Raw genomic sequence first — 23061 nt, 5'->3', positions numbered from 1 at the left:
TCACTCGGGGTTACGGGGTTACGAAAGGAACCTTAAGTTTTGTTTTTAAATGAAGAAGGTTGATTCTCTCCACCCTGTTTATATATCTATAAACAACAGCATCGTAGAGAAATTGTGCCCTGACTCTTTGGGACAAGAAATCTTTCTGACTGCTCCCTGATAAATAAAATATCTACATTAGAAGTGCAGACATATAGAAATGACAGCATCTCCATGGGCATTTTCAAGGTTGTGTGAATTTAGTAAATCTACGCTGGTTTGAATAACATCAAGAAAGCAGAAGGAGCGGAGGAAAAAACTTGAGCTTTGATGTATAGTATTGAGATGTGATGAGGTCTGTTCAAAGTGAGTACAAAGTAGTGTTAAGCTGCAAAAAGTAAATGCAGCTTTAGTCAAGGTTGGGAAGCTGAAGTAACAGGAGATGATGAAGGAATGTCCTGTCTCACCCAAAACGAAGGGTAGAAGATGAAACGCTGTCTGGCATTAAAAATAGATGCTTCGTTGTAAAGGTGTCTGAGTTTTAAAAAACGTTGTTTTTTTTACTCTGAAATCTTGAAACTTAGTCATAGAGTTGTAGAAAATATTTAAATTGTTTTATGTTTGATTAATCAGGTGATTGTGTAAGCTGGGTCATTATCTATTGCAAAAGCCTACCATGTTATATCACCATCTATGGTATTATGAATAATAAATAGTAACAATCATGTGGCTTTGAACATGAAAAGAAAACATGAAATTGGCAATGCTACAGTCTTCTGCTTCAAGAAGTGGATCTGAGTTTGAGTCATTGATCTGCTCATGCCATATTGGCATAGTTAGCTCTGAGAGCTTGGTTTTCCTCGAGTCCCATAGAGGGGAAGACAACCCCATTGACATGACTGTGGGAATATTTGCTTTTCACCTCGTCTTTTACAGCTTTTATGATTTGTATGCCTTTATGATTTGTTGTGAGGTTTGTTACCTCATTGTGTTTTGTTCCAGTGCAATCTGAATGCATCTCAGTGTCCATTGGGGATGTTACCACACTGTGTATCAGTGCGGGAGTGTTGTTGCTGTGCTGTTTCTCAGTGATTTGTCTCTGTTGCAGGTCCAGTGCTCAAGCTGCAGCAGCGAACCCCTCGCCGGCGGGGCCAGCAGCCCAAACTGCTGAACAGCCCTGAAGACAGTCTCTATTACAACCAGCTAAATGTGAGTTCAAAGTGGCGATAAAGTCCTTTGTCTGACTTTGGTTCCAGATGATAATACAATTAAATCTACCTGTGCCAGACCCTCGAGCCCCACCCCCACGCTTCTCTGCCTCTTGTCTTGAACATGTGCTTATGTTCTTTATCTGTTGCTTTCATGTCAGGATGTCTGCCTTCACGGTGAATAATTGATGTGGTTTATCAAAGCTGAGCAAGATGCATGCTTCATCAGGCTCACTTGAGCCCTTTGATCCCAAAAAATTATGCTTCTGATATTATCAGCATCTGCTCGCATTCAACACAAAATCACTTTGAATTAAAAATGAATGACTCTCTGCTCATCTTTCTGACTGTGCTCTTGGCCCTTTCCACAGAGAACTCTGGATTACCAGGGGAGCAAGAGGAAGCCGAGAAAACTTGGGTAAATAACTGCTTTCCTACTTACAGCAACTCTAAACAGAGCAGGCCCTTTGTGGAATAGAAGAATCCAGAAATGGATTTTGTTTTCCTATCATGTAAATGGAGTGCTGAAAATAACAGAGCTTTTTACAAGCTCCTTTGTGTCGTTAGAGAGGGCTACATATTAAGGCTTTGTCAGCATGCTAATTTTAATTGCTGATGGTCTGACTTGTATTTGTAAATGAAAGCCTGGTTTATAGTCTACCAGGTTAACTCCTCACTGCCTTATCTTTGTTAGATATCATTGCTCTTATTTAAGTGAAATGTTATGCTTTTTCTGGTCAGAGGCATCTTAGAAGAGCAGTCTATTTTCCCTCATACCCTCCCTGTCTTGAACGTCACAGCCAAATCAAAGTACTGGATGGAGAGGATGAGTACTACAAATTACTGTCAACGGTGGAATCAATCCCTGAGGAAGACTATTTGACCGGGCCCCCTCCCACCCTGTCAAGAGGGCCACTCGTCAGTCAGAGCTGAGTCTTACAACCCCTGTCAACCGGTACGAGATAAAGAGCACTAGCCAGACACATACTGAAATAACATTTCCTCCATATGCACCATGTATAACAAGGGCCAGTGATGTACAAGAGACCAGAGTAAATGTCTATTAGTTTAAAATAATGACAAATGATGCTCCCCTTGTATGTGTGTATTTGGATGAACGCAAACTCCACAGTTAAGATTGTTGAATATAGTTCTGCTACCATGTTTTCATTAGCAGTTCCTTGTACATTGCCACCTCCCCCACACACCTCTCAATTTAGGCAGATAGGCTCCAGTAATGTAGGGATTAGTTATGGTGTCGTTCAATCGTCTTCAGGCTTGTTTTTCTATCTGGTTCACACAAGAGACTCATCTTAGGAAAAATATTTGTCTTTCAAAATCCTGACAAATGGTACATGAAAATGACACTGCTGTTTAGTGGCAGAGAAAAATATATATTGAATCATGTTTTTTTTCTATAAAGTTTCATTGTCACTGAACGTTAACAATAGACCAAGACTCCATTAACACCAAGCTCGGGCCAAATTAGAGCTCAGATGGAAATCTGGCATGGAACCAGACTCTGAGAACAAGACAGATGCCCATCATCCTCAGTCAGTGCAGTGTTCATAAAGTTGTAATAATTTAATGGTCACTGAATCAATTCTCTGTTCACTGTTGTATAATAAAGTACGTGTTACAATTCAAGTCTCCTTGCTGAAATGCTGCATTGAGAGCATAGAGATATCACGTGAAAAGTCAATGTTATACTTTGACCATTTTGCAGTTAATTCTTCAATAATGGTTGCAACATATGATTATCATTATACCAAGGAGTGAGTGGTATATGCTGTGTACTAGAACCTCTAAAACATTTCCTGTCTAAAAGCAGACAGCGAGCTAGTCGTAACTCTGAATTTCACCCAAAGTATAGAAATTTCCTTTTAAGATGTGTCGGAAATGCAGGGCTGGCAAGTTGATCTGTAGTGGTTTTTTCCCCCCTGATTTGCATATCATTTACTGCATCTCCTTTTGTTGACACCCCAGGGCTCAAGCTGAGATTTTGATCTTAATAGGAAGAGTAGGGTGGTATGACTGAAGATCCCTTGTACTCAGCGGGGAAAACATTAGAGCTCTGTCTAGATAGCAGGACCAGCCACAGACAGTACAGGGTTTACTCTGGTTTCAGAAGCTTTAGGTGGCCATCGGAGAGGAAGACTACATACCGTAAGGGTCAGGACTAAGTCGAGTTGCATTCAGGTTTTGTGGGATTACCAAACGTTTAACAGTTAGCTTACACGTTGTGTCTTTCTTTCACATTGTGAGACATACTATTCTTATATGTACTAATAATGTTATTCATGCCTGCGTAAATAGTGAATTGAAAGAGTATTGGCTATTAATAAGTCAGAATCCAGTCTTGATTAGTGGCAGCTATAGAAACGAGTTTACTCTTGTCGGACCAAATTTCAAGTACCAATAAGATCTGCTTAGTTCCTCTAATGGTCAAAGATAAAAACATACTTTTTGATTCAATTTGTAAATCTCTTCTACCAGAGAAGTTAAAAATGAGATGCCCTTTGAGATTGAAACTTTGGCTGAATAAAGTATGTCAAAGTAAGGGAATGTACAACAGTGTACTAAGTCTGAGACTCAATCTCAGAATTTTACCACAAATACTGACATTAAATGAATAGTTGATATTATTTATTTAAAAAAATATTTTATTATTTAAGACATATTGGTACATTGTATTACAGTATTTTTGTCACGCCCTGATCTGTTTTCACCTGTTCCTGTGATTGTCTCCACCCCCTAAGGTGTCACTTATTTTCCCCAGTGTATTTATCCCTGTGTTTCCTGTCTCTCTGTGCCAGTTCGTCTTGTATGTTTAGTCAAGTCAACCAGCGTGTACTTCCTGTACTCCTTTTGCTATTCTCCTTTTTCTAGTCCTCCCGGTTTTGACCCTTGCCTGTTTCTGGAGTCTGTACACGCCTGCCTGACCATTCTGCCTGCCTTGACCACGAGCCTGTCTGCCACTCTGTACCTCCTGGACTCTGATCTGGTTTTGACCTTTTTGCCTGTCCACGACCATTCTCTTGCCTACCCCTTTGGATTATTAAACATTGTAAGACTCCAACCATCTGCCTCCTGTGTCTGCATTTGAGTCTCGCCTTGTGCCTTGATAGTGTGAACTGGCCATGACAGACCCAGCAGACTTGGACCAGCTTCGCCACGTTGTCTCCCTGCAGGGAGCCACCATTAGGAGACATGAAGAGTTGGTACAGGGCCTTTTGGATGGCCTCAGGTCCTTGACGGAACGCCACGACCATGGGTTAAAGGCTATTATGGAGCAATTCAGGGAGTTAGCTCAGAGGCTGCCTGCCTCCTCTGAAAAACTCCAATCACCCAGTAATTTTTACCCTATCTGTGGTGAGTTTGTACAGCCTATGCCGACTCCCTGTGAACCCCGCTTACCTCCTCCACAGCGATATGCGGGGAATTCTGGTACCTACCAGGTTTTCTTTCTCAGTGCTCGCTTATTTTTTAGCTACAGCCATCTTCGTTTCCTTCAGACAGATTGAAGATAGCGTATATTATTACGCTAATGTCGGGAAGGGCGCTCTCCTGGGCTACGGCAGTTTGGGAGCAACAATCTGCCATTTGTGGTCATCTGGAGGAATTCATGGCAGAAGTGAGAAAGGTATTTGAGTCTCCGGTTTGTCCCGGAAACCGGTTTCCGGGTGAATGGCGGCCAGTAATCTGCTTGACTTATGTCAAAACTCCCATAGTGTGGCAGACTACGCGGTTGATTTTCGCACGTTGGCCGCCGAGAGTGCCTGGAATCTGGAGTCTCTTTTCAATACTTTTTTGCGCAGATTATCTGAGGAGGTAAAGGATGAGCTACCTGCTCGGCAATTGCCGATGGATCTCGACTCCCTTATCGCCCTTACCATTAAAATTGAGTGAAAGGAGGTCTGGTCTCGGGCACACTCGTACACCCGCTATGGCGCGTTCACCTCCAAGGAAATTCGGAAGTTTCCGAAGGCAGCTCTTCCGAGAAGATTCGAAGCCACCTGAGCCCCCTCGGGAATCTACGACGGGTGAGTTGGATACTCCTCAGCCTATGCAATTGGGAAGAGCTAGGTTATCAGTTGGGGAACGCTCACGAAGGATGAATTGCTGTCTCTGCTATCCCCACAGAATACCATGACCATCTGGAAGTGTTCAGTAAGGCACGTGCTACTTCCCTTCCCCCGCACCGTCCTTATGATTGTACCATTGATCTTCTCCCAGGCACTACACCACCTCGGGGTCGATTGTATTCTCTGTCTGGACCAGAGACCAAAGATATGGAGGAGTTCATAGAGGACACTCTGGCCACTGGGGCCGTCCGTCCGTCTGCATCTCCTGCTGGCGCAGACGTTTTTCTTTGTGGAGAAGAAGGACAAGACCCTGCGTCCGTGCATTGACTACCAGGGACTTAATGACATTACTATCAAGAATCGTTACCCCCGACCTCTCCTCGGCGTTTGAACCTCTCCAGGAGGCCACCATATTTTCCAAGTTGGACCTTCGAAATGCCTACCACCTGGTTCAGATACGCAAGGGGATGAGTGGAAGACTGCCTTCAGCACAGCCAGTGGATATTATGAGTACCAGGTCATGCCATTTGGACTCACCAGCGCCCCCGCTGTTTTCCAAGCTTTGGTCAATGATGTGCTTCGGGACATGCTAAACCGGTTTGTGTACCTTGACGACATCCAGTTTTTTTCCCGATCTGCACAAGAACATGTTCTTCATGTCAGGCAGGTCCTTCAGCTCCTCCTGGAGAACCAACTGTTCGTGAAAGCCGAGAAGTGTGAGTTCCACCGCTCTGCAATCACCTTTCTGGAATATGTCATTGCTGAGGGCAATGTTCAGATGGATCCTGGAAAGGTGAAAGCAGTGGTGGATTGGCCTCAACCAACGTCCAGGGTGCAGTTGCAATGGTTTCTTGGGTTTGCAAACTTCTACTGCCGTTTCATTCGGGACTACAGCACACTGGCGGCCCCCCTCTCGGCACTCACCTCTCCCAAGATACCGTTTAAATGTTCTCCAGCTGTCGACAAAGCCTTTGTGGACCTGAAGCATCGGTTCACAACAGCACCCATCCTCATCCATCCGGAGCCCTCGCGCAATTTGTGGTGGAAGTGGATGCTTCGGATGTTGGAGTGGGGGCCATCCTGTCCCAGCAATCTGCCCAGGACCAGAAGCTTCATCCCTGTGCCTTCCTGTCCCATCGTCTCAATCCTGCTGAATGGAACTACGATGTTGGCAACCGAGAACTCCTGGTGGTGAAGATAGCGTTGGAAGAGTGGAGGCACTGGCTGGAAGGAGCAGAACAGCCATTCCTGGTCCTGACCGACCATAAAAACTTGGAATATCTCCGTACAGCCAAGCGCCTCAACTCCAGGCAGGCGTGGTGGGCCCTCCTGTTCACCAGATTTAACTTCACCATCTCCTACCGCCCAGGGTCAAAAATGTGAAGCCTGATGCCCTCTCCCGCCTATACAGTTCCTCTGCCACACCCTCGACCTCTGAAACCATTCTCCCTACCTCATGCCTTGCTGCCACTGCGGATTGGGGTATTGAGAACCTGGTCCGCTAGGCACAACTCTCCCAGCCTGGACCTGAAGGGGACCCGGCTAACCGGCTGTTTGTCCCTAATCCTGTCCGGTCTCGGGTCCTGGAATGGGCTCATTCCTCCAGGCTGACCTGTCATCCAGGGTCCCGTCGTACACTAGTCTTCCTCCGACAACGTTTCTGGTGGCCCACAATGGTTCCTGATGTCTCTGCCTTCGTCGCAGCATGCACAGTGTGTGCTCAGAACAAGACTCCACGGCAAGCTCCTTCTGGCTTCCTTCAGTCACTACCGGTCCCTCATAGTCCCTGGTCTCATATATCTCTGGACTTTGTCACTGGTCTCCCTCCATATGATGGCAACACTGTCAAACCTGACGGTAGTCGATTGGTTCTCCAAGACCGCCCATTTCATCCCTCTCCCCAAACTATCTTCGGCCAAGGAGACGGCCTAGCTTATGGTGCAGCATGTCTTCCGGATCTATGGACTCCCGGTAGACATGGTCTCCGATCGGGGTACTCAGTTCTCATCTCATTTCTGGAAGGCATTCTGCAACCTTATTGGGTCGTCGGCCAGCCTGTCATCCGGATTCCATCTCCAAACTAACGGTCAGTCGGAGCGAGCCAACCAAGACCTGGGGGGGGGATATTGTCACGCCTTGATCTGTTTCACCTGTTCCTATGATTGTCTCCACCCCCTCTAGGCGTCGCTTATTTTCCACAGTATATTTATCCTTGTGTTTCCTGTCTCTCTGTGCCAGTTCGTCTTGTATGTTTAGTCAAGTCAACCAGCGTGTTTTTCCCATACTCCTTTTGCTATTCTCCTTTTTTCTAGTCCTCCCGGTTTTGACCCTTGCCTGTTTCTGGAGTCTGTACCCGCCTGCCTGACCATTCTGCCTGCCTTGACCACGAGCGTATCTGCCACTCTGTACCTCCTGGACTCTGATCTGGTTTTGACCTTTTTGCCTGTCCACAACCATTCTCTTGCCTAACCCTTTGGATTACATTGTAAGACTCCAACCATCTGCCTCCTGTGTCTGCATCTGGGTCTCGCCTTGTGCTTTGGTAATTTTACATTTCAACACTGCGCTGAGAGTATTTCATATGGAAATTGCAAGAAAAATACCCCAAGAATCATTGGCCTCAGTATAATGTGGCTTTGGCGATTGTGCAGTTAGTTCAAAAGCACTTCACCTCCGGTTGTGCAGCAGCGGATCCAGCAGTAATTATAATACTAGTTGTGCATTACCCCTTACTGGGGATATTTTGTTCCTCTGAAGACCGGCTGAAATAGGTCACCACAGCACCCAATAGAGCGTCTTAAAAGTACACTGAATCAATTAAGTGTGATCGTGCTCCCTTGATTATTTTGGCCCTGTTTAACCATGGAGAGGAATTTCAAATAGGCTTACTAGTTTTAATAACAAGGTTGGACTGTGGTAACATATGGTGCTGTAAGTGGGTGTTACTTTCCCTCTTTCTCTCTGCCAAATCAAGTCCCTGGCTGATTGTCTGCCTGAGCATATGAGAGGAGGTGAGCTGTGGATGTAACAAGCTTGGGTACTTGATTATGTGTCATATGGTAAACGATGTTACACCGATTGTTCTTAGCTTAGAATATGCCTGCCAAAGTAGCCGTGGTGGTGTTGGACGGAGAGGTGGACACCAACCAGACTCTGTGTGTGTGTGTGTGTGTGTGTGTGTGTGTGTGTGTGTGTGTGTGTGTGTGTGTGTGTGTGTGTGTGTGTGTGTGTGTGTGTGTGTGTGTGTGTGTGTGTGTGTGTGTGTGTGTGTGTGTGTGTGTGTGTGTGTGTGTGTGTGTGTGTGTGTCAGGTAAAGGCTTGAGGTCTGCCACCTGTTTTGTTTATTACCTCTTCATAAAACCCAGCTCCCTTTTGTTTTTCCCTCATTAAATCTGCCTGCATCTGGTGGAACAGAGGATTCCTTTAATGTGGTTAACATTACCACTGATGTTATTCTTGCCATTTTAACTATTTGCTCCAAACACAGGGCTCCTGAGTAGCGCGGTGGTCTAAGACACTGCATCTCAGTGCTAGATGCGTCACTACAGACCCTGTTTCGATTTCGATTCCAGTATCACAACCGGCCGTGATTGGGTGTCCCATAGGGCGGCGCACAATTGTCCCAGCGTCGTCCGGGTTAGGGTTTGGCTGGGGTAGGCCGTCATTGTAAATAACAATTTGTTCTTAACTTACTTGCCTAATTAAATAAAGTTGTTTTTAAACCTACAGCCAGCCTACAAACATTCATATCAACTAAGTCTCATACTACCACCACCTATCTGATATCTCATGCTACAGCCTTTACAAATTATGAAAAGCTTTTATTTTCCACAGCAGGCACATTTACCTTTTTTCCTAATAGTGATGTCTTACTAATAGTGATGTCTTACTTCAAAGAGCAAACACGATTAAGCCAACATTGTCCTGTTTCTATATCCTTTGAGTTCAAAGGGAGAGTTTTTGAATATCAATGTTTCTTCAGCAGTCTTTGCAGACACACTCTGGTTTAATTAAGTTTATGTGCTTTTGATATACAGATGTTTCGCTTTGCATTAAAGAATTTCAACAGGGACCCAAGTAGACATATGGTAATAATTTGAATATGATCATGCATTTCTATCTTAAGTTACAGCTTATGTCAGGGATTTTAATTTGTCATTTTTGTGTGTTTTTTGGTGATATTGTTTTCTTCTACTTTGGTGGGGTGGGGGTGCATTGTGGACTGAACAGGGGCGTTAAAGTCTTACCTTACTCGATGATGCTCTTAGCAAGCTAATGATTGAAGAAATGGGCAGGCATGAATGTCAAACAGATGTCAGATGTGTTGAGGGTTCTGTGCAAAAGAACATTCCCTGAAGAGTGCATTAATAAAGAAACTGGTTGAGCCAGGGAGAGAGAATACAGAGTAAAGAGGGATAGAGGGAAGAAGGAGATAAAAGAGTCTGTTGAGTACGCACATCAAAGGCCTCTTAATGACAAGGGACGCCATTAGAGTTACAGTGGCTTTTGTTTCAGCTTCCTCACACCTGCAATTTGTTGAGGGCATTCTATGCACAGTTGAGATGCTCACATTTGCATGAATAGAAAATGCATGAATAGAAAATGTATGCGTGATGGGATAGAGAGGACCTTTCCTGGAAAGTTTCCCCCTGTAATTTGGGTAGCTAATGACCGGTTCTCCTCAGAATACTTTTATTTGAGAAACGTGCCCTCTACATTTGTACCCGTATACAGGTTGAAAATTGCAGATTTTTGGCACTGATAAGCGCCTAAATTGGAAAGCAGTGGCTATACAGTAACATGCTATACATGATGTCAGAGCTCAGGGTCTCCGCTTCACAGCTCTGTGTGGGTTTTGACTGACAGCCGCCGTTAACTTGAGAGCCATCCTCCTGCTAATTGTGCAACTTTTGCAAATGTTTTGTTGTCTTAGTTGGGGAAATGCTGTACATTTTGAGGACTATATGTATTTGAAAACATGAGACGTTGAGGATTAGAATAAATACTGCTATGATGTCATATAAGCGATCCAAACATGTCCAAACGTTCACTTCACATTTCCATATCATAAAACTCATGTAATACAGTGTCAACATGTATGATCATTATGTTTGATGTACAAGATGACATGGCGTTATACCCTGGGTTGTCCTGAACAGAATGAGCCTATGTTTGTTGTAATGTGAAGAAAATTTGCAGTGGACCACGCATGTGAATGCCATCATGACTCCATTCTAAGCGCACCAAAAATCTGCTTCTCTGAAATGCCTTGTGAAAGCCTAACAATGTAAAATCATATTTTATCATTTAGCTAGTCATGTTGGCAAATGGAACAAGCTTTCAAATTATGCCCACCTGACCCAAATTGCGGGTTATAAAGGACTGTTTTTGGATTGCTTAAACAACAACAGTAATTGTGTGACGGCGGGGATGCAGGGTTGTGTTCCAAACAAAACAACTACAAGTGTGCTTGCTCTAGTTCCTCAACGGCACAGCTAGGAGAGCCCCCCAAAAAGCACCTTATAGTTGAAGACTCTTCTTTGAGCCATACGAATGTATTAAAATAACTTAGGAAATGTGTACACTTTGGAGAGTTGTGTGGCCACTTGGAAACCCCAGTTTGACCTCTCACTCAAACCCTTATCATTTTTTTGTCTTATGTTGCACCTACCCCAAATTATCCAATAATATTCTTATCATGTTATTGGATGTATCTAGAGTATTTTCAGTTTTTGTTATTAACAAATGCAGCAAAAAGTACAGTACATGTAAAATGCACATAAAATCAACAGTGTAATGTTTGGAAACAGTCTTGTCTCGGGTGAGGTGTTGTGTCCTCACCTTTAGTCTAATCATTTTCCCATAATCTCCAAATTGTTCCCATTTAATTGCAACCATGGTTATGCATATGATTTTTATATTTCTTTTGTAATTAACATTTCAATTTAGCCCTATCCATATAGGCCAATTCTCACGAGTGTAAGGGGTTTTAAGCTAGCAATGGAATATACAAAACAGCGTAAGGAAACAACATTCATCCTGTATCCTACAAAATGTGTTTACCTAAAAAGTTGTTGTGTTGGAATGGGGCTTGACAAATCAGAGCATGAAATTCTGATTAGCCTCTCTCAGTTTGTGGACTGAACAGGGCACAAGCAGACTTGGCATGGCCAAAGGTGTAACCTGTTTTGTTTTGCCTCGGCACTGCTCGCCCAGATGGTGTGACCAGCTGCCATAGAATAAACGCTTGGCGGGAAACAGTGTGAGAATCACTGCGGCCTTGTTGTAGTTTGGGAGGCAAAATGGGGAAATCTGTCTTTCTGCCACCGCCAAGAGGAATAGGATCATATCACCTGGTGCTTCATGAAATAACCTAATTTTACTGTAGATCACATTCTCATCAGATGCATCCATGACTTGACTGGTTGAAATGTAGGCTTTTATAAGAATAAATGTCAATTTCTTAAGACACAAGATATAGTATAACCCATATACAGTACCAGTCAAAGGTTTGGAGAAACATACTCATTCCAGGGTTTTTCTTATTTTTTATTTTTTTCTTCTACATTGTAGAATTATTTTGAAGACAACAAAACGGTGAAATAACACATATGTAATCATGTCCAACTCATCCCAAACCATCTCAATTGGATTGAGGTCGGGTGATTGTGGAGGCCAGGTCATCTGATTCAGCACTACATCACTCTCCTTCTTGGTCAAGTAGCCCTTACACAGCCTGGAGGTGTGTTGTGTCATTGTCTTGTTGAAAAACAAATGATAGTCTTACTAAGCACAAATTAGATGGGATGGTGTATCACTGCAGAATGCTGTGGTAGCCATGCTGGTTAAGTGTGCCTTGAATTCTAAATAAATCACCGTGTCACCAGCAAAGCACCCCCACACCATAACACCTCCTCCTCCATGCTTCACGGTGGGAACTACACAAGCGGAGACATCTGTTCACCTACTCTGCGTCTCACAAAGACACGGCGGTTGGATCCAGAAATCTCAAATTTGGACTCATCAGACTAAAGGACAGATTTCCACCGGTCTAATGTCCATCGTTCGTGTTTCTTGGCCCAAGCAAGTCTCTTCTTCTTACTGGTGTCCTTTAGTAGTGGTTTCTTTACAGCAATTTGACCATGAAGGCCTGATTCACGCAGTCTCCTCTGAACAGTTGATGTTGAGATGTGTCTCTTACTTGAACTCTGTGAAGCATTTATTTGCAAATGTAACTCTGGGTCTTCCTTTCCTGTGGCGGTCCTCATGAGAGCCAGTTTCATCATAGCGCTTGATGTTTTTTGCGACTGCACTTGAAGAAACTTTAAAAGTTCTTGAAATGTTCCGTTTTGGCTGACCTTCATGTCTTAAAATGATGATTAACTGTCATTTCTCTTTGCTTATTTGAGCTGTTCTTGCCTTAATATGGACTTGGTCTTTTACCAAATAGGGGTTTCTTTTGTATACCAACCCTACCATGTCACAACACAACTGGCTCAAACGCATTAAGAAGGAAAGAAATTCCACAAATGAACTTTTAACAAGGCACACCTGTTAATTGAAATACATTCCAGGTGACTACCTCATGAAGCTGGTTGAGAGAATGCAAAGAGTGTGCAAAGCTGTCATCAAGGCAAAGGGTGGAACAAGGCACACCTGTTAATTGAAATGCATTCCAGGTGACTACCTCACGAAGCTGGTTGAGAGAATGCCAAGAGTGTGCAAAGCTGTCATCAAGGCAAAAGGTGGCTACTTTGAAGAATCTCAAATATAAAATGCATGATTCCATATGTGTTATTTCATAGTTTTGATGTCTTCACTAGCATTCTACAATGTAGAAAATCGTAACAATAAAGAAATAACCTTGAATGAGTGGGTGTGTCCAAACTTTTGGCTGGTGTTGTATATAAGTAAGAACATTACACAATGTTTCTACATTGTGAAGTTAGACAAGCTAGTCTTTCTACATGTTGTATTGGCTTGACCACATGTCAATCTGCTCATATCTGAGTAGTGAGAACTTTCACACGCAGTAAGTTAGTCTGCAAGATGTGCTCTTGTCCCTGGCTGGCATATCACTCAGCCTAATTGCCTCCTGATATGATATCTCTGTTCCTCATCCTTCCTGGCAGATCAGGCTGTGACCCTGAGAATTATTATGGGAGGGCTGGATTACCACACACAGGGTGGGCTGAGTAGGTGAAATGACCTGTCCCTCCTTCCTTGACCTCGGGCCAGCCTGCACATTGCCATGGCTTTGCTTTTGAAAATGCAGAGATCCTCTGCTGCATAGGTTGGGGGAGAAACAAGAGTTGTATCGCATTGCAGGCAAAATCTTGAATATTAGTGAGACCAAAGTTGGAGCTCTCCTATGTTGGGGGCTGTGAACAATGGCAGCTTTCTGTCAGAGAGCAACTTCAAAGGTCTGCTGAGTGACTGCTCTGAGTTATACTTTGTTGTAGATCACTGAGGAAATTCACAGATGTTTTCTCATAGGAGACGCCATTATAGCGGCTCAAGTATCCAGTAGCCTCGAGCGCCTCTCTTGCTTTCTCCCTCTCAGCCCCCCTCTCTCTGTCTCTCATGTCTCTCGTGTGAGACAGATGTGGAACCTGTTTTCTCTCCAACTGTCCAGAGAATATGAATAGTTAAAAAGGGGTTCATGTTGTGGCATTACCCCCCGAACTCCCTCACAGCTGCAGTTCTAACTGTCAATGTGTTCAATGCTATGAGACCCGGATGCAACTACACTTTCACTTACTCCACATATTTGCAATTTTGGAGGGAATACTTGTTCCTGAAATGTGAAACATGCCCTATGAATAACAGTGAATAGTCAAAAACGTTGTATATAGATGGAATAAGCCATTGTGTCTATAAGCCATTGTGCCTGGAAATGACCCCTCTGTTCTCTGTTGAAAAAGCATTTCAGTGTTTAATTTCCAGGTCTTAATTCTCTGGACTTGAATTCAACTATGTTCAAGTAATACAAAAGGAATGTATGACATATTGTAAACTGGCTTGGTCTCTCTTTCTTTTACAGATTGCCTTCTTTAAACCTGACGTCAACCAAAAAGACCTGTATATTTTGTCAGACTTGAATTGTACTGTATATTGTAGTAATGACCGTGGATGATTTATTTTCCTGTAAGTGGATGTGAAAGCTGTTCTTTTCTTAAGTGATTGTGTGTTTACGTCTCTGCATTTTGACTAGCAATATGAATTGCCCCCAAAAAAGTGACTGTGAAGGCCATGATCAAAAGTCTTCATTGATGTCACTTATCCAAAAAAATGAAATTGATATAAAATTGTAAATAGCATGGTTTATCAAACAACTCATTCTAAATAATTTACCTTAAGTCACCTTTAGTGTAATGGCTGGCTTTAATTGCTGTTATTTTTTGTATGTATTCCACTCTATACAGTATAATGTCAAATAGCAGCTTATTGTAAATGTGTAATTCACCCCCAATGTGGAATCAGTTGTAGCCAGTAGTACTTGCAGATTGGCATTTTTTGGTGAACTCGCTGCATACTGATTTTACATGTACATGTTCTCACTATCTTTCTTTGTATCGACATTGTTTTGTACCATTCTAATAAAGTGATTAAAACAAATTAAAGATACAACATTACTCAAATCTTTGCCTTTTGTTTGAACTGTCAGTAGGCCTACCACACAGGCATCTACCCAGGTCACATGTACAGTACAAGATGCATTCATACACTAGTACACTAATAGAATTCATGTAAAAACAATAATGCACTTGCTCTTCCACAAACCATGTTCTAACTTCATATTAGCTAGCAAACACCAGTTCTATGGCCGTCTCTCTTGTAGTTCATATAGTTTAGTGGTGAGATTATTTTTGGAAAATGAAGATTGCTGTGCACTATATTATGCAGCAATAATGTGCGTAGGAAATTACATCCTTATTGACATGTTGTGTAACTTGATCTTCATTGACCATAGTTGTAAATACGATTCATTTAGGCATCAGGCCTAAACTAATTTCATATATTCAGTGTAGCTTCCCCACTCTTGCAAGCAAGCGGCCTATGGCTTTGCAGAGAAACAGGGTTTCTGCGTGGCCCAACAGGACTCCCCCTTTCCCCCATGACTGTGTGTAGAGCCGTGGGAGAGAACCGGAACATTAATCCCTTCAAAGGAACAGATCTCATTCTAAATCAGCCACTCCAAAGTATTTGAGAGGACAGTGATTGTTTCTGCAGGGAAGCCTGATAATGATCACTGCGTTGATATAGAAGAAAACTTCCATTGCTCTACAGTTGAGGTTGACTAGACTACAACATTTTTACAAATGTTTTTGAAACAATTTTCAGTGTTGTATTTTGTTGTTACTTAATGAGATGGTTTATAATTCTTATTAGAAAATATATTCCTTTATAACAACATATTTAATCTATTTCCAAACACTTTCTGTCATTCTGAAGGCACTAAGGTCTTATATGCTTATGTTGTTGCAACCTGGTCTCAGAGCATTTCGTGTTATTATATACGTAAATTCGAGACACTCCATTTAGTATGATATGTTACGGTTCGTATGTTTACATAAGACAGATGATTATAAGGCGAAGGTCTAGCAACCCAAAGGTCGCAAGTTAGAATCTCATCACAGACAACTTTTGCATTTAGCTAATTAGCAACTAGGGGAAAGTTGTGAGTTCGAATCACATCACAGACAATTTTAGCTAATTAGCAACTTTTAAACTACTTACTACTTTTTAACTACTTTGCAACTACTTACCATGTTAACTAACCCAAACCCTAAACTTAACCCTTCACCTAACCCTAACCTTAACCCTTTTAGCTAACCCTAACCTCAACCCTTTAACCTAACTCCTAAACTTAACCCTAACAACTAAAACCTAGCCTAGTTAATATATCGTAACATATCACACGTTTGCAAATTCATAACATATCATACGTTCTGCAAATTCGTTACATATTGTATGTTTTTCAAATTCATAACTTATAATGCAACTTATAATTGCAAATCGTAACATATAACTCGTTTTGCAAATTCGTAACATATAATACGAATTGTAATTCGTAACATATCATACGAAATGGGATATGGACATCCACAAATGAATACATACCATATGAAATGTAACATATCAAACTACACTGAACAAAAATATAAAACGCGGGGCCTCCCGGGTGGCGCAGTGGTCTAGGGCACTGCATCGCAGTGCTAGCTGCGCCACCAGAGTCTCTGGGTTCGCGCCCAGGCTCTGTCGCAGCCGGCCGCGACCGGGAGGTCCGTGCGGCGGCGCACAATTGGCCTAGCGTTGTCCGGGTTAGGGAGGGTTTGGCCGGTAAGGATATCCTTGTCTCATCGCGCTCCAGCGACTCCTGTGGCGGGCCGGGCACAGTGCGCGCTAACCAAGGGGGCTAGGTGCACGGTGTTTCCTCCGACACATTGGTGCGGCTGGCTTCCGGGTTGGAGGCGCGCTGTGTTAAGAAGCAGTGCGGCTTGGTTGGGTTGTGCTTCGGAGGACGCATGGCTTTCGACCTTCGTCTCTCCTGAGCCCGTACGGGAGTTGTAGCGATGAGACAAGATAGTAATTACTAGCGATTGGATACCACGAAAATTGGGGAGAAAAGGGGATAAAAAAATAATAATAATTAAAAAATATATATATATAAAACGCTACATGCAACAATTTCAAAGATTTTACTGAGTTACAGTTAATTTAAGGAAATCAGTCAATTTAAATAAATTCAGTAGGCCCTAATCTATGGATTTCACATGACTGGGAATACAGATATGCATCTGTTGGTCACAGATAACTTTTTTTAAAGGTATTTAGTGTGACCACCATTTGCCCCATGCAGCGTGACACATCTCCTTCGCATAGAGTTGATCAGGCTGTTGTAGTGGCCTGTGGAATGTTGTACTACTCCTCTTCAATGGCTGTACGAAGTTGCTGGATATTACACTGTCATACACGTCAATCCAAAGCATCCCAAACATGCTCAATGGGTGTCATGTCTTGTGAGAATGCAGGCCATGGAAGAACTGGGGTATTTTCAGCTTCCAGGAATTTGTACAGATCCTTGCGACATGGGGCTGTACATTATCATGCTGAAACATAAGGTGATGATGGTGGATGAATGGCACGACAATGGGCCTCAGGATCTCATCATGGTATCTCTGTGCATTCAAATTGCCATTGATAAAATGCAATTGTCTTCATTGTCCTTAGCTTATGCCTGCCCATACAATAACCCCACTGCCACCATGGGGCACTCTGTTAACAACGTTGACATCAACGCTGTGTGCCATCTGCCTGGTACAGGTGAGCATTTTCCTACTGAAGTCGGTTGCGATGCCAAACTGCAATCAGGACAAGAACCTGGTGAGGACGACGAGCATGCAGATGAGCTTTCCTGAGACAGTTTCTGACAGTTTGTGCAGAAATTATTTGGTTGTGCAAATTCACAGTTTCATCAGCTGTTCGGGTGGCTGGTCTCAGATGATCCCGCAGGTGAAGAAGCTGAATGTGGAGGTCCTGAGCTGGCATTGTTACACGTGGTCTGTGGTTGTGAGACCAGTTGTACTGCCAAATTCTCTAAAACGACGTTGGAGGCGGTTTATGGTATAGAAATTAACATTCAATTCTCTGGCAACAGCTCCGGTGGACATTCCTGCAGTCAGCATGCCAATTGCACGCTCGCTCCTAACTTGAGACAACTGTAGCATTGTGTTAAGTGACAAAACTGCACATTTTAGAGTGGCATTTTTCTTGTCCCCAGCACAATGTGCACATGTGTAATGATCATGCTGTTTAATCAGCTTCTTGATATGCCACACCTGTCAGGTGGATGGATTATTTTGGCTAAGGAGAAATGCTCACTAACAGGGATGTAAACAAATTTGTGCACAAAATTTGAGGGAAATATGCTTTATGTGCCTCTGGGAAATTTCTGGTATCTTTTATTTCAGCTCATGAAATATCGGACCAACACTTTACATGTTGCATTTTTTTTCTACAGTTTCTCGGATTTACGTACAGAATAATACGAAATGATCTGAGACCAGGTTGGTCCTTGGCCATGAGAGCCCAACAAGCTCAAGGCAGAGATGCAGGCAGGGGGTTTCAGAATTGTTTACACTTTCTTGCGGATGGGAACTCCTCCTTCCTTCCCAGGTCTCTGAAACTGGCACAACTTTTTAGATAACACACATAGAGACATCACCCTCTCTATCTGCCACTTTTGACACCTGGATCAATTGAGGGCTATCTAAATAGGTTATGGTTAATACTCTGGTAGTTAAATAAATGAAGTGCTACAATAGTTGCATTTCGTTACTGAAAGTAGCCTATGGGATATAGTTGTTAGGCTACTGCTTCTATCACTTTCAACTTATCCATAGCCAATTTTGCCACTAGTGCGTAAAAGTCACTTTACACACTAGAACGCAAATGACACCACTATGGGCTTTTGAGGTTAACTATCAAAGAATGAAAGAAGTGAAGTGATATTGACATTGACATGTCTGTAAGCAGGCCAGGGTATAAACTGTAATCTTCTTCCAAGACATGTTGTAGTCTGCCAGTTGACATGTGTTTGATTAATAAACTATCAGGAGCATTTTAGTTCCATGGAAACACATTATCAACGTCATAATTGTTTGTTATAATAAAAAAGTATTTAATTTATATTTAGAAAAAACGACATTAACTTTGTGTTGAGACTTGATTTGCACTCATTAGCTACTCCTCTTGAAGTTATCAAACAGCTATGCGCCAGGAGATCTCCAGAGATAACAATGTTACATTGTCACATAGGGTCGTGCTACAAATCCTTAATTACAAAAAGAGGATCAGATGACTACAGCATCCAATACCAGGGTCTCCAGGCGGCATGGGGGTCTTTGATCAAGAAAATCCAATTATTTGTGTATATACATTTCCCACATAGTGATTACTTCATTAATTGTCCCGCCTTTATCTCCTCCCTTCCCATCCCCCCTAATAATCAGCTCTTTTATCCAGACCAACAAACACACCATAGGAGCTTTGTGGATTCAAAGGATTTGCTTTCCCCTCTCATAGAGCCGCTATTCTTTGATGATTGGGCAGCGGCAAACTTCAAAGTAATAAATCTTATTTCTGACTGGCTGGCGGCCCACCAAAGTCCTTATCAAATTCTAAGAAGTGATCCCTCACTCTCCAGATAGTCCAAGGATATCTCGAGGAGAGGAAGTATTGAGAGTGAAGACTTTACCACGTCAAGACATTTTTCTACGGTTTTACATTTATCTCAATTAGTTTTGATATTGTGATCTGTTTTTAACAAAAAGAAAGAGGACGTTTACCATGGCAGCAGTGGCTGTACTGCGGAATGAAACACTCCAGGCTTTTCTTCAGGTTTGTTAAAAACTTTTGGCTCTCGTTGTGGTTTTATTTGTCCTTCTCAAAATATTATTGTATGTATACGGTAGTTTTAAAAAATAGTTTAGACCGCGCGTAGTGTTAGTTATTACGCGTGTGCGCATAATGCGAATTTGAACCTGTTTCATCTATAAAAACGTATTGTATAATAACGGAAATGTGGCTGTTTGATTTACTGTATGTGGCGAATAATAACGGATTCAATGATTATGTTACAACTATATGTTTGTATTGTAGTCATTTTGCTGGAGTGAGTGCATTAAAACTAATATTAGGCAAATCAATGTCGTTTTAATTACCGGAGTGTCAATTTTTTTTTCAGTACAGTTACAACTCTAGTTTAGAGCCAAGTCAACACATAATTAATCATTATTTGCTTTACTTATATGCAGGACCGCACTCCTAACTCTTCTCCAGAAAACTGTAAGCACTCTCCACTGGCGCTCTTAGCTGCCACTTGTAACCGGATCGGACACCACCACGGATCAAGTCCGGCGGATTTCCTCCAGGTTCCTTATGACACTACTTTAGGCTCGCCATCGCGAATTTTTCATCCTTGGAGTAACGAGGGAAATCCTCAAAGCACTCTCTCTAGCAATTCTACTTTTGGACTATCATCTAAATCCCAGCTCCACATTCAAAGTTCATTTACTTCCCACCACGAGCTCCCTCTCACCCCTCCAGCGGATCCTTCATATCCTTATGACTTTTCTCCAGTGAATATGTTACCGTGCTCAATGCAGTCGTTACAGTCCTCGTGCCCACCCACCTACGTCCCTGCTGTATCTTACGCAGCGCCAACTGCCATGCCAGGTTTCGTTACGGGACATTCTGGCCTTGTGCACCAGCAACAGAGGCAGTTGTCCCCTAGCCCAGGGGAGGATATTCCGTGGTGGAGTCTCCAACAGGGAAACCACGTCAGTCATCACCACTCAATCACCACTCAATCCCTTGGTCACCACCGTTTCCAGCTGCAGAGGGGCTTGGTGATGGGGCATACAGACTTCGCGCAGTATCAGACTCAAATCGCTGCCCTCCTTCACACCAAGTCCCCCCTCGCAACAGCCCGAAGATGTCGGCGATGCAGGTGTCCAAACTGTCAGTCCTCCACCTCAAACGATGAGCCCGGCAAGAAAAAGCAACACATCTGTCACATACCAGGGTGCGGGAAAGTTTATGGCAAAACTTCCCATCTCAAAGCGCACTTGAGGTGGCACTCGGGAGAGCGTCCATTTGTTTGTAACTGGCTTTTCTGTGGCAAGAGTTTCACCAGGTCTGATGAGCTGCAGAGACACCTGAGGACACATACTGGGGAGAAGCGCTTTGTTTGTCCAGACTGTTGCAAGAGGTTCATGAGGAGTGACCATTTGGCAAAACATGTCAAAACTCACCAAAACAAAAAAACCAAGTGTCATGAGAAGACGTTTGATCATCACGTGAAAAGGGAAGATATGAGGAACATGTAGTAGCCACCATTAGAGTCAATTTGATATCATAATCAAGATAGTGCAATATAAGTCCTTTACTTAGTTGAAGTACAAACTGACATTTCCATTATTTTTGGTTACTTTGTTTTTTCTTACGTACTGAAAAACAATTTCTCTAACATTGCAGGTCTGTTTAGGATGATTTTTGTTGTTGTATATATGACATCTGTCTCAAAGTTATCATGGGATCCTGGAGAACTTACTTTAATACCCCAATGGGCTAGTATTCAATGTCTATAAACCATATCAAGAAAGACAAGTTTCAGCTTGTGTTTAGATCATTGTCTTCGGTGGAAGATTTCACTTTCTTGTAAATAATATTTAATAGCTTTTGTTGAATGAAAGTGTCCGTTTTCGCTCCATGTGGGGTGTTTTAGCATGCTCTTGAAAAGATATGCTATTGTTGATATGACCCAAATACTGTGTGAGAATAAAAAAAATATACAAATGTCCCATATCAGAATTAGTCTCATTTAATTTTTCCTAACATATTACCTGAAAAGAATATATATATCCTACAACTTCCTCGCTGTTTCAATATGTTTTGTGTTGTAGTCATGACAAAGCAAACGTTATATTGCTACACACACTATACTATAGTCCTGTGTAAGGACTTGCGCTTTGATTAACCTCCGTTTACCATAGTCCGGACCATTCACTCATTGCTGCTGCTTAGACTGAGAATGTATATTAATAATAGGAAAAGTTGTATGCCATAATTGTAACTGAGAAGTTGGCCAAACCGATGATAAAATAGTGAATTATGGAATTTTACCATCAACATTCATCATTTGAAGGAATATAAAACGATTAATTTCAAGTAATATGGAAAACCACACAAATTGAAATCTAGAAGATTCATTTAGGCAAATATGGTTCATTTAGGCAAATCAAGTTGCTCCTGCCTAAGGATTCCACCTGACCTTGATCAGTGATGTTGGCACATAGAGCTTGTAAAACCATAGGTTCTCTAAGTTGTTATTTGTGATAATGAAACTGGTCATAAACATCACATACAGCAGTGTGCATCAGCCTACATGATCATGTCAGCACTAATCAGCTAGAATCATACTATCTCTGCAGATAAGGTGTCCAACTACAACTAAAATGAAAAGTTAGTGTATGTATGTTTAATTGTTATGACATAATGAACATAATTGTATTCAGCAACACAGATGGCTTTCAGAACATACGAGCTAGCTAGCTTCTTCTTGTGACTGTTATGTCAAGAAAAAAATACTTAAAAAAATGTCACCTAAAGATGTACATTTTCGGTGACCCTCCAGATGAACAGAATAATTATTGCCCAAGACCAGTGCTTTTCCTGAGACCCAGTAGGAATGTATATCCACCAGTTGTTCCCAACCCAGTACATGAGAAGTACTGTGTGAAATAACCAGTCAGTATATTGTTCATATATTATTGGGCTGCAATAGAGATGATATTGAAATGGTACCATTTTACAGTGAAAAAGTTGATCTGAAGAGGAATTTAATATTTAAATTGGAGGTGTTATGAGCACCATATTGTTCTTTAAAGCTTTTCTTCTGCTGTAGATTTCTTTAGAGAAATACATTTAGTTTACTTGGAAGTCTCACACATATTTAAGTTCAAAATCTAAACTAAAGTAAGGCATTGATTAGACTGTAGGTACTGTGTCACCAAACAATCATAAATATTGTCACACAAAAAGAATAAGCCATTGCAGGGCTCCTCTGAGAGCAGTGAAGCACAGCTCCAAGCCCATAAACCTTGACATATCAGAAAAAACTCTCAGAGCCATGACGGACCTCTGTCATATGAACTCCGGGCTTGAGGCCCTACTGAAACCAATGCAGTGGCCAGGTTTTGGGATCAGTTAAAAGGGACGGCCTT

The 23061-nt window shown here is 42.3% G+C and overlaps 2 protein-coding genes across 4 annotated transcripts in view; both read left to right on the top strand.

Annotated features, from left to right (window-relative positions):
• Nucleotides 1-14907, top strand: part of myo3b (myosin IIIB) — a 106878-nt gene extending 91971 nt beyond the window's left edge. For all 3 annotated transcript variants that reach the window (XM_071355796.1, XM_071355797.1, XM_071355798.1), the window contains 4 exons: nucleotides 1088-1188; nucleotides 1559-1605; nucleotides 1988-2142; nucleotides 14316-14907. In XM_071355796.1, the coding sequence (XP_071211897.1) occupies nucleotides 1088-1188; nucleotides 1559-1605; nucleotides 1988-2120 (281 nt within the window). In that variant the 3' untranslated portion in view covers nucleotides 2121-2142; nucleotides 14316-14907. The remainder of the gene's footprint in view (nucleotides 1-1087; nucleotides 1189-1558; nucleotides 1606-1987; nucleotides 2143-14315) is intronic.
• A 4400-nt stretch (nucleotides 14908-19307) lies between these two features.
• On the top strand, nucleotides 19308-21641 carry LOC139546880 (transcription factor Sp5-like). The gene is made up of 2 exons (XM_071355795.1): nucleotides 19308-19675; nucleotides 20092-21641. Exons 1-2 carry the CDS (start codon nucleotides 19625-19627, stop codon nucleotides 21163-21165), a joined length of 1125 nt encoding a protein of 374 aa, XP_071211896.1. The 5' UTR covers nucleotides 19308-19624; the 3' UTR covers nucleotides 21166-21641.
• Nucleotides 21642-23061: the final 1420 nt, after the last annotated feature.

The sequence above is a fragment of the Salvelinus alpinus genome, chromosome 20 (assembly GCF_045679555.1).
Source record: "Salvelinus alpinus chromosome 20, SLU_Salpinus.1, whole genome shotgun sequence".
Lineage (NCBI taxonomy): Eukaryota > Metazoa > Chordata > Actinopteri > Salmoniformes > Salmonidae > Salvelinus > Salvelinus alpinus.
Note: the sequence above shows the minus strand (reverse complement) of the source record. Positions and strands in the feature narration are given on the sequence as shown.

Bases quoted from the DNA above. Each gene is read 5' to 3' on its own strand.
- LOC139546880 (XM_071355795.1), top strand. From the start codon at position 19,625: ATGGCAGCAGTGGCTGTACTGCGGAATGAAACACTCCAGGCTTTTCTT. The intron at 19,676-20,091 runs GTTTGTTAAAAA...ACTTATATGCAG, and splicing joins CACTCCAGGCTTTTCTTCAG to GACCGCACTCCTAACTCTTC.